Source organism: Ochotona curzoniae, unplaced genomic scaffold (assembly GCF_017591425.1).
Source record: "Ochotona curzoniae isolate NIBS_2020 unplaced genomic scaffold, NIBS_Ocur_1.0 contig_64, whole genome shotgun sequence".
NCBI lineage: Eukaryota > Metazoa > Chordata > Mammalia > Lagomorpha > Ochotonidae > Ochotona > Ochotona curzoniae.
The window spans coordinates 33,140,078-33,152,312 of NW_024466502.1; the positions used below are offsets into that span (position 1 = coordinate 33,140,078).

General features: G+C 35.7%; 1 protein-coding gene across 1 annotated transcript; it reads left to right on the plus strand.

The window, feature by feature from the left end:
* The first annotated feature begins 1,310 nt into the window (after positions 1-1,310).
* Positions 1,311-2,966, plus strand: LOC121163780 (mitochondrial import inner membrane translocase subunit Tim10-like). The gene is made up of 2 exons (XM_040991549.1): positions 1,311-1,380; positions 2,701-2,966. The coding sequence occupies exons 1-2, from the start codon at positions 1,311-1,313 to the stop codon at positions 2,964-2,966; spliced, it is 336 nt and encodes a 111-aa protein (XP_040847483.1).
* The last annotated feature ends 9,269 nt before the right edge of the window (positions 2,967-12,235 follow it).

Consider the following 12,235-nt stretch of genomic DNA (forward strand, 5'->3'; position numbering starts at 1 on the left):
TAATTAAGGGAGAGTTTGTGCTTCTAAATATAAAAGGCCTACATTCAGCAAAAGAAAATAAAACCTTTTGGAAGATGACAGTCTGGTTGCACTTTTTAAAGCTCTTAAAGAAAAACTTAAGGGCCAGACATAAAACATGAGCTCTTAGCAGAAGCAGGCTTTTCACAGGAAAATATGCAAAACAATTAGCAGAACTCGTCACAAATAAGAGAATGACATTCTTGGTTCTATTACACAAGATGATTATAGATTATGTTGAGGTACCGCATGATTCTCTATTGAAGAAAAGTGGAAGTTGGAATTTTCACTTGATCTTAGCCAAAAGGCCAAGAAGCAATGGAAGTTGGAATTTTCAATGGTTTTACAATAAATAAATGTTAAATGTTTGAGGAGTGGAAACACATCATTATTCAATGCCCATAATTGTACATTATACAATATATAATACTAAAAAAAATCCTCTTAGGATATCCCAAAAATGTTTACAACTTTGCAGAGAGAAGGACAGAGAGAGAGAGCGAGAAAGCGTTTTGAGCTGCTGGTTCACTCTCCAAACAGTCACAATGGCTGGAGCTGAGCTGATCCAGGCAGGAGCCTCTTCCAGGTCTCATATGGGATTAGGGGCCCAAGGACTTGAGCCATCCTCTGCTGATGTCCTAATACATAAGCAGGGAGCTGGATTGGAAGAAGAGCATCCAGATTCAAGCCAGTGCCCATAAGAGATGACTCTATCTTCTAAGTGGAGGATCAGGCTGCTGAGCCACTACAGAAGCCCCAACATTTTAAAATTAAAATTTAAAAAACAGAGAGATAAATTACTAATCAAACAGAAGAATGCTGTTGGATTTTGTCTTTTCTTAATCTTTAAATAGTTTGATACTTGGACTTCTTCTAATTATATTATAGAGTCCAATAGGAATGGTATTAGAAAGAGTTCTGTAAATTTATGAGCCGTATTTCTGATCTTTAAGTACCCCATTAATTAGTCTTATCAGCCAAAAAAAAAGAGTCTAACCATGTATTATCAAGCAGAATTTTATTTTTAGTCCCTGAATATGGAATTAGAGAAGTAAGTGCGTGTGTTGTAACAGCACTTGAATACTACTGTTATGGGAGGCAGGTAACACACAAAAATATTTTAAAAATCACACAATACAATACTTGTGCTCTGTGAATCATGAGCAAAAATAGCAACAAACATGATTATTATGAAGGATAATATATGTAAATTTAATCATTCATGTGAGCTCACTTTTGAAGTGACCTAAAATCAATTGAGCTGAGACCTAAATTAAATGAGGGCATGAGCCATGCAAAGTGGTAATGAAGAAAATTTCATTTATAAGACCCACGTGCATACTAGCAGAGGGAGGATAGTAGGTGAGTCACGTGAGCTAAGAAAACAATACGTTGTGGACCACAAGAATGCTGACAGCACCCGGGGTTAATTATACTTGAAAGAAGCTACTACTCTCACTAAGTTTTGTACTGCCACATTTGTATATAAACCCAGATCCTATTGTGTGCAAAATCCATTAGTATATTAAAAGAGGTAAATTAGATTACCAACAGTGAATTGTGAGGTCTGCGTTTATATTTAGGAAAATTGACAATGTATATGCGTAGAAATCACTGTCACTTTTGTTTTAGAAAATAGTATAGACACTAAAATGTAAAATATAGACACTCTAATAAGTTTGCTGAATTGATCTCTACAAAATGTGCTCAGATTTAATACACACTATCTCATAAATTTTTTGAAAGATACAAAAAGGAGCATGCATGTCAGTAGATAAATTTAATAGAGGAAAACGAATTGTTTCCTGAAGTGCATTCTGATACCTTTATCCTGTATTTCTGTGTTTCTAATTCTCCCAGGATTATCTTCAAAGTCATCTCTTTAAAGATGTCTGCTAAAAACCCTATAAGCTATAGTAACTTTATCTTTTGATTTTAATATATGGATAGCTCTATTAGAAGACCTATCTTATACAGTGTTGTATTAAATTAGCACTCTTGAAAATATATCATAACAAATTATATTTTCCTTAATGGTAGCTAAACTGGAATAAATATGTCTTTTGCCAACACAATTCTTACACCTTTATTTTTAAAAAGATTTACTTTTTTTTAAAAAAGATTAATTTTATTGCAAAGTCAGATATACAGAGAGGAGGAGAGACTGAGAGGAAGATCTTCCATCCGAGGATTCACTCCTCAAGTGACCGCAACGGCCAGAGTAGCATCAGTCTGAAGTCAGGAGTCAGGAGCCTGCTCCAGGTCTCCCAAACCGGTGCAGGGTACCAAGGCTTTGGGCCGTCCTTGACTGCTTTCCCAGGCCACAAGCAGGGGGCTGGATGGGAAGTGGGGCTGCCTGGATTAGAACTGGCACCCATATGGTATTCTGGTGCATGCAAGGCAAGAACTTTAGTTGCTAGGCTATCATGCTGGGCCCAATATAGATTTTTAATTTGATGAAGATTTATTTTTTAAATGATGCCTTAATGCAAATTATATATATATTAGGAATTGTGTTAAAAAAAAAAAACAAAAATCAAACTCAACAGAGGCCATAAGGCTTAAATCTACTAATTAGAATATGTTTCCCATGAAGGAGTAAATGGCAGTGACTTAACTATTGATCCTCCGCTATCATACACTGACCCTTTAAATACTGGTTGTAAATATTGGCGCCCGCAGGCCGGGCCGAGAATAATCCGCTCAGAGCCCAGCAGCTGGCTGCGGGGCTGGAGGTGGAGATGATGGCCGATATGTCCAACAGGATGACAAATGCCTGCCACCAGAAGAGCATGCCTCCCCACTACAAAGATGCTGAGCTGTCCAAGGCCGCGACTGTGTGCCTGGACATCCTTGAGCGCATGGGCAAGAAGCTGACGGAGCTGTCTATGCAGGACGAGGAGCTGATGAAGAGGGTCCAGCAGAGCTCCAGGCCAGGACACACCTAGGTGGACAGCCTGCCCTTCCCATGTGTCTAATAGAAGTGGATTCCTTGCTGTCCCTCTGTGAAGACTAGCAGGCCTCATCTTTTGGAGAGTCTCCAGGAACCCGGGGGTGGCAGAGCTCGGGCCTGGGTGGAGAAGGGGTGTTTGTCACCTGACCGTGATTGTGTGTGTGTGTGTGTGTGTGTGTGTGTGTGTGTGTGTGTGTACGCATATGTACATATTTGTACATTAGAGCCCTGTGCTTGGCATTCCAGCCTTCCACCAGCAGGGGGCGTCCTGGGTGTCATGTCCGATAGGGCTGCAGGCTGGTGAGAGCCTGGGTTTACACCTGGCTCCACCTCAGACTGTGGAGCCCCAAACATGCCACCTGCAGGGACGCTGGCTTTCTCGTCTGTGAAATGGCAATAACCACAGGGCTGTTAGCATTAAATGAGATCACGGGTGTGAAACAACGCAGTGCTTGGCTGCGTCAGTCATAAACAAATTTTTTTGTAAATTTTTGTAAATATTTATAGTCATTGCAAATTCCTCAAGTATTCATAAAATCATACATTTATGTTAGGTAAGAAAGAATAATTATACTTGCATCTTTGAGAAAATATTAGAAAAAGTCACTCAAAATATGGAGTAGAAATAGAAAGCATTATATATGTATTTCTCCAGATATATTTTCCCCAAGTCTTAATGACAGATGAAACATTACTAGTTTGACACTCATTTAACAGAAGCAATAATAAGCTTTGCACAAATGATTTCTCTTTGTAGTGACTGGTATTTTTATGATAGAACATTAGAGTATACGTGTTTTTTCAATACATTTTAAGGGCTTCATGAGTTACTCTCAAAAAATAAAACAGAATATATTAATTACTGAGTGAACATTGATAAGTTTCTGAAAAACCCATTATTATGTCCAAACATGATTCTGTGACAATATTTTATAACACTTTCATGTATTTTCTGAGATAAATTTTACTTACCATCCTATTACTATAAAATCTTTGCTTGAATCTGCCAGTCTGTCAGGTAACTCTGTTTGGCTTTGTGCTTATAAGTCACTTTTAAATTATAAAACTCAGAATGCCAAAAGTAATAAAAGCAATTTTTAAATAAGACTTCTTGGCGCTATTTGAAATGGAAATACATTCCTGAATTTTTTTACATAATTTGCTATTCACATGTTGAAATGTCACTGATTTTTAGGTTTTTATATACTAGAGCTTTGCTATATTTTTGTTTCTTATAGTTTCTTGAATATTCATCATAATAAAATCATACACATTTGTAGAAGTAGATATACCTCTCACATGATGGTTATAAATAAATGCATGTATCAAAACATCACAAACTAATTCATAAATATGTACAATCTTATATCTGGTTGAAATATCTAAAGTCAATGATAAATCCAATGAGCAATGCCATTTAACTATGTAAATATATAGAGAAAAAACAATTATCCAGGCGAATAACATATGTATAATATTAATAGTTTTGAGCTGGTATATGTAAGTTAAAAAATAAATGTATTTTTCTTTATGTTACAATCATTCTAATAATTATAAATGTCTTGGGGCAAGCAGGATGGGTCATTTAGCTTACCTTCCATATACAAGCACTAGCATCCCATGTGGACACTAGATTGTGTCCCGGCTGCTCCACTCCTGATCAGACTCCCTGTTTGTGGCCTGGGAAAGTGCTGAAGGATAATTTAGGGCCTTGGGACCTGCAACTGCATGAGGGAACTGGAAAAAGCTCCTTGCTCCTGGTTTTAGATCTGCTGAGCTCTGGTGATTGCAACCATTTGGGGGAGTGAAACAGCACATCTTTCTCTCCACGTCTTCTTCTCGCTGTAAATCTGCTTTTCCAATAAAAATAAACAAATCATTTTTAAAAGTTACAAAATACAATATTATGTTAAATAAATGTGGCTTCATCCCATTTTATCTTGAATGTTTAAGTTTAATGAAGATAAGAAATGGAAATGGATTCTGTGTTCCTGTTGACAGTGATATCCCAGCCACTGGGAGTCACAATATTTAGCATCTCACTCAACACCATGCAAGGCAGATAAAGATACTGAACCCAGTAACAAAACATACTACTTTATTTTATGTTATATTTTATTTTATTTCATTTTTATTTTGTACCTGATAAATTAAATGAAGATCTGGCACTGTGACATGACATACTAAACCTGTGCTAGCAGGATTGACATTACAATGGGTGCCACTCGAATGCTGGCTGCTTTACTCTGGCCAGGGAAGGAACCAGAGGAAGCACCAAGTCATTGGTCTGCTGCATTTTTATGACAAATTCAAAGAAATTTCCTGGCTCCTAATTTCAGACCTGCCACCTCCGACTGTTGCAGTCAGCTAAAGAATGAACAAGAGGAAAGAAGATTTTTTTTCTATATATCTCTCTTCTCTCATCCTTCTACAATTCTGACTTTTAAAAAAATACAACTAAATAAATACATCTTGAAAAAACTAAAACATGGATAACTTTGAAATTTTGAAATCCTGATCAAAGTAAAAGTCAGAATTGTCTGAATTTGTTAGTTGTAACATTATTAGAAATTTGGAACCATTTTTACATTATTTTTCTCTTAATTCACCATGTCAAATAATAGTCTCAACCTTCTTATGTTTTAAGAAGTTAAAAAGTTCAGAAACTTACCACACAAGTTGTAGAGTTCATCGAAAGTCTGAGTTCTAAACATCAATTCATCTCACATTAAAGATGACACCTCATTGACTTAATATGAGCCTTCAAATCCTTTTCTGACAGAAAAAATGAAAAAAATAAAGAAAATCATCCTTAGCTTCACTGCTGTACTTCATAAATGATCATTATCTTAACTTGTGGTAATCAATAGGTCTCCTCCTATGGTATTTCAAATTGATTGAGATTGCTTGTTAAATATTGAAAGTTCCAACTTACCAGCAAGTTGGATCACAAACTTCATTCTAAGTTAAAGACTGTAAAGGTCAGAAAGGACTTTAGGGGCCCTCATCTTCCCCTTGCAATATTTGTACAAACCCTTCTGGAGCATCCATATCACGGACAGATGGTTATACATCCTTTGCTTAAAAATGTCAAGTGATCAAAAGCCTAATAACCAGAGGCAGCCCATTTTGCATCTGAACAGCTGGAGTTTTTATTAAATATTCTTCTGTCAGATTGTGCCTTTATATTCACGTAATTGTTACAAGGTTTTACTCACTTTTTTTTTCATTTTAACATGTTTTTGAAATTGCATAAATTACACTCTCATAGAAGAAACATACAATAATGAAGAAATAAGTAAAGTATGAACTGAGGAACTGAGGTAAATGTGGAGAAAAGAAAGCGTAAGGTTGCTAATATTTAGCTAGGGATTCGGATGCTCTTCCCAAGTCAGAAAAGTGTGCTTAAGAAAGTGAAGCACATCAGCTGAGAGAAGGGGAGGTAGAGTGAGGAATGAAGGCCAGGAATGGTGGACATCGGAAGCCAAGAGAATAAAGATCCCAGAGATGCGACAGGGGAAAGAAGTCGGTGCAGCTTTTGAGAAGAGAACCATCAGTGTCGTTGAAAGGGAAGAAGACAGACAACGTCCTATAAAAAATACCAAATGGTGGAAAAGTCTGCAAGGAGAGACAAGAGAGGAAAAACAATTTATTAAAATTATTTTCCAAATTTGCTCTTATCGTCTCCCTAAAGTGATTGAGCTTATTGTATAAGCTGAATAATATTGCCAGTTCCACCTGCTGTTCCTAACACTGTGGAGAAATTTCAAGCTTCCAAATGAATTCTCTGTTCTCATGGATGTGAAGTATGGTTCCTCATCGGGATCTTCCAAAAATGACTTAGAAAAAGGTGATCTCCCAAAATCTAAAAGAGTTCAGAAACAGTGCTACCTTGATCAGGTAAAACAGACACTGAAGGAAGAACTACCTTGAGGGACAAAGCACATTATATATTATGAAAAGGCCCAGTAAACCAGGAGGATAACGCAAATCTTTCCATCTATCTATCTATCCATTTATCTATCATCTATAGCTAACATCATCTAAATATATGAAGAAGTCACTGGCATAGCCTAAAGAAGAATGGAAATAAACAATAACAGGAATCTTCAATACTTCACTTTCAATCATGTATAGGACATTCAGAAGAAACCATAAGGAAACAATGATTTGACAAACACTACAAATCAAATAAACCTATCAGACCCAGAAGGAACAGTGTTTCTGTTCTGATCACAGGGGAATGAAATCAGAAATCAATAGCAAAAGAATTAATAATCTACAATTTGTAAAATAACTCAAACAATGGATAAGAGAAGAATTAAAAGAGTAATTAGCAAATATCTTGAGACAAACAAAAAAACGAAACATAGCAAAAACCTGTGTTAACAAAAACAGACATAAAAAAGGGAGTTTACAATAAAAATCATTTACAAGCTCTTAAAATATAATTTTGCACTACATAAAATTAAAAAAGAGGTACAAACTAAGCTGAAAGTAGACAGGGAGGATATAAATATTAGAGAGGATGGAAATATTTAATGAAAAGTAGAGAAAGTAGTGTTGCTTTTTGAAAGATAGACAATATGTACAAACTGGGCCCGACATGATAGCATAGTGGTTAAAGCCCTCGCCTTGCATGTGCCGGGATCCCATATGGGCACAGGTTCTAATCCTGGCAGCCAGGAGCAAGGAACTTCCTCAAGGGTCTTATGTGGATGCAGCAGCCCAAGCCCTCAAGCCAAACACAATCCAGGATTCACTTTCTAAATCTGCTGATATTTCATAGCCCGTGTTAAGTAAAATAGTTGAGCTCTAAATCAATAAGTAAGGGTGGTATGTAGCTTTTAAAATAGAGAAGACTACATATTTCCATAAAACATTTCTTTTTGGAGTCTCAATAATTATTATAATTTATGCTATACTTAGTACCTATATTGTTTTATCTTATTAAGCAAACAGTTTCATTCAATCTAATAAGGTCAAGCCATGCGATTTTGAAAATATTGTGCACACAGGCATACTACTATTAGAAAGTAAAAGGCATAGAAACAGATTACAGGTTTACTATTCATTTAGGAAAAAACGTCAAACTACAGAATTCAGACAACACCAAGAAAAGCCATGCATAGAGTTGTAATCATGTTATTAAAGATCACTTGGAGAATGAAAAGAGAAGGACGATGAAAAGAGAACCAGTTAACTTTCATCATTTTTACTATCACATGAAATTTCTGAAAATGTGGTTGTAAATAAAATTATTAGAATTCTCTACCCATTTTCCACAGAAATATTCACTATCCTAATAAATCCTTTTAAAGTTAACACAAATGTCTCTTACATGAAATTGGTATTTGGTCACTGTCATAAATTCAAATAGGCTGAAAAATCCAAAATCTGCATCCTGACCGCAATTATCCCTATCTTTATACAGCAAATTATTTTATCTTTTCTGTGTGTATTTGGACCAATAAGGTTAAAAACAGTATTAAACTTGAATATACAAAATAGTCAAGAAGTTCATAGTAATGCACACGGTGTAATATGATGCAGGCATTACAACAATGTTTGCACCAAAATAATTATAATTCAAGTTTTCCACAACCTGGTATTATTGTTGGACTTAACTCTATTTAAAAATAGGTTTTGCTCTCACTGTCCATTCATTTTACAGCTTGCAAATAAGTTCAATAGCTTCCATCTCAAACCGCAGCATCACGCAAGCTTTCTTTCACTATTGCTTTTCACAGCTGAAATAGAACAGTCTTTTTCTGCATACTCGGTACTCTGAGATTCAAAAGAGAGGGGATTCACAAAAGACAAAATTATAATACACAATTTTATACAAACTAAAGGCAAAATACTATACAAAAATGCAAAAACATTTGGATTGTTACTAGGGCTTGTCATTTCCTGGCTTGGACCTGTCTGAAACATTTTGAATACAAGGAAGCATTCCCAGATGTAATGCTCCATTTAAAATCTAAACCTCGCCCCTGGCCCTCATTTTCTGCATAACCACAAAGATTTCCTGTAAGATTAGACTGCTGTACTACTGAGATAGACTCAGAAAAGTGGTTAATACCATCCATGGTTATCCAACTCTGGATACTCTAATATAGAACATAGGCATCGATCACATCAGGAGTCATGCCTGTCCATTCTTCAGGTTGAATTTATATTTTTTTCTTTTTAATCTTTTTAAGAGACTCATAAAAACTGTACATTTTTTTATGTAATCCCATGTGATGTTTCAATGATATGTATTGTATAATTTCCTATCATGAAATTAAACATCATCAAACATTTATCATTTGTTCATGGTGAAAATATTCAAATCCTATTTTCTAATTTGCTTTGGCATAACATAAGAATAAGAATATACAGTGCCTTAACTGAATTTGCTATTTAATAGATGATTAGAATTTCTTATTCCATTGTATCATCTAGTATCTATTTATCAACCAATGCTCCTCAATTGCATTCCGATGTCTGGTAACCACAACTCTATTTTTATCTCTCTTTCTTTAAGATATTTATTTTTAGATATTTGACAAGATTCAGAGAGAGGAAAAGACACAGAGGAGGAGAAACAGAGAGGAAGATTTTCCATCCACTGGTTCACTCTCCAAATCGTCTCAACAGCTGGAGCTGAATTGATCCAAAGCCAGGAGACAAAAGCTTTATCTGGGTCTTTCACCCAGGTACAGGGTCCAAAGGCTTCGTTCGGCCTGTCCTCTATTGCTTTTCCCAGGCCACAAGCAGGTAGCTGGATGGGAAGTGGAGCAGCCAGGACATGAACCAGCATTTATATAGTGCTTGCAAGGTAAGGATTTAGCCATTGAACCATTGTACCAGGCCCCAACACTTGTATTTCTATGCCATTTCTTTTTCTAAGTTTGTATAAAGAGAAAAAGTCAAGTCTCATGTATTTCACATATACAGTTTTAAAAGAATATTAATATTTCACAAACTACCCAACCCCACTAGGTTACTTATCATAATTATCCACCCATATTGCTACAAATTTTACAGGTTTATTGATATTTTGGCTTTGTGGTATTTCATTTTGTGTACATATCACCTTTTCCTCCTCCATTCTGAATGAACATGCATATTGTCTCTATATTTTGGATATTATAAATAATGCTCCAATTAATATCAGAGTATACATGTCTGATTGATTGGTATCATTTACTTTGGACAGATAGATACACAGTGTTGAGGCTTCAAATAATGTGGCAGTTCTATCTGTTGTGATTTCACTTTTTTTTTTTGAGAAACCTTAATACATTTTTCTCACATGGTCTTACTAAATTAATAACTACTGATAGTTTCAATGGGATCAATTTTCTCCATATTCTTGACAATATTTGTTCTAATAATACTGTTCTAATAATACTCAATCTAACTGTATTGAAGTAATATTTCATTGTGGCTTTTATTTGTGTTTCCAAATTATTAGTGATATTAAGCTTTTTTTCCTACTCCTATTGGCTATTTCTGTCTTACTTAGGAAATATCCGTTTGGGAGCTGCTGCCTAATTACTGGATTAATTTTTGAGTTACAACTATTTATGATTACTTACAAGTTCTTTTTACTACTAGTTTACTACTAGTTTATCTTGTTGAATTCCTGAGTGCACTTGAACTTCTGGCCAGGAAGTGGATTTTCATAAAGAGCTATTTATTTCAACAGGTACAGATTGTATCTTTTTAAAACTGTGGACCCTTCAGCTTTATAATCTACAGAATTTGTTTGAAGGATAGTGCTGTCAATTCCAGGTTTGTAACATGTGGAGGTATTTGGTTCTATTATGTATCTTCATAAATAGCTTGCAAGTTGGAAAAGTGTATTCTAGTGAGGTCAATTCAGTGGCATTTTGAGCAAAAGAAATAAATATAATTCGTTTTGTTCACCTTGGTTTCATTTCTTTTCATGTAGTTTGCAAATGTGACCACAGTAATTTGGTTTTTACAAAACTGAAACTTGCCCCTTCCCCCCCCAAAAAAACACCAAAAAAAAAAAATAAGAAAAAGTAGGAGTTTCTGACTGAGGGTTTCCATATGCACAAATCACACCATTTATAGGCATCCACTTTGATTTCTTCCAGTTACTTATTTGAACAGTCTTCTAAATTGAAAAAAACATATAGATGTGCCATTCAATTTTTTTCTCTAAATTGGTGACTTTGTGAATTACTTGCTTACAGTTTATGTGCTGAGCATTTAACTTTCCCATACTTGTCAAAGTCTCTAAATTCAAACTAATAATTAGTATTAGTATGATCATTGAATAACTACTTAGAGCCAACTAATTCAAAGGGCTAAGATGATGATGATGATGATTAGCATTACTTTTACATTTCACTGTTTTCCCTCATTTACTATTTTGTGAAAATTGAAATTGACCTTCATGCATTCTTTCTTACCAAGGCATTACAGACAGAATTCCTCCTGAGTCTCCCACATAGGTGCAGGGTCTCAAGACATTCTCTATTCTTTTCCAGGCCACAAGCAGGAGTTGGATTGAGAGTGGAGCAGCTAGGACATGAACCAGCATCAACACGGTGTCCCAGAATGTGCAAGGGAGGATTTGGCCACTGAACCATGACAGAAACAAATAACTTTTTAATGCACTGGCTCACTCCCAAATACCTGCAATTGTCAGAACTGACCAGGCTGAATCTAGGAACAAGTAACCAGGTTTCCCACCTGAATGTCAGGAATCTATGCCAATAATCTATCAGACGCTGCCTCCAAGGATGTATATATCAGGAAACGTGATCCGAGGAGGAGCCAGGGCTCCAATGTGCACGGCAATATGGTATATAGACAACCAAGCATATGTTAACCACTACTTCACACACCTGTTTCCCAATATGAAATTTATACATTTTGCTGCTATTTTTTCATTATTACTACAGCAGAAAAAAAAGGAGCAAAATAGGTCTCTGATCCATTCCTTTTCTTATTACTAGATGAATGCCTCTGGGAGAAGGGAAATAAGGCAGGTGACATTTTCTGGTTTCCTGATCAACATAACTAATGCTAATCATCTTGGCAAAGAAGTGATATTTATCTTTGAAATTGGGTAAAATGGGAATCGTAGGCTAAGTGATTCTTTACAGTAATAAAGCTTTAAGAATACATGGATTTAGGAAGCATTGTTTCTATGATGCACCTTGTGACATGGAGTTACTTGAACACTTTCAGGTGCTGAGGTAAGACAGGTGATAGATGATAGGTAGAGACCTCCTCACA

Bases quoted from the DNA above. Each gene is read 5' to 3' on its own strand.
- LOC121163780 (XM_040991549.1), top strand. From the start codon at position 1,311: ATGCAAAGTGGTAATGAAGAAAATTTCATTTATAAGACCCACGTGCAT. The intron at 1,381-2,700 runs GTGAGTCACGTG...TGGCGCCCGCAG, and splicing joins TAGCAGAGGGAGGATAGTAG to GCCGGGCCGAGAATAATCCG.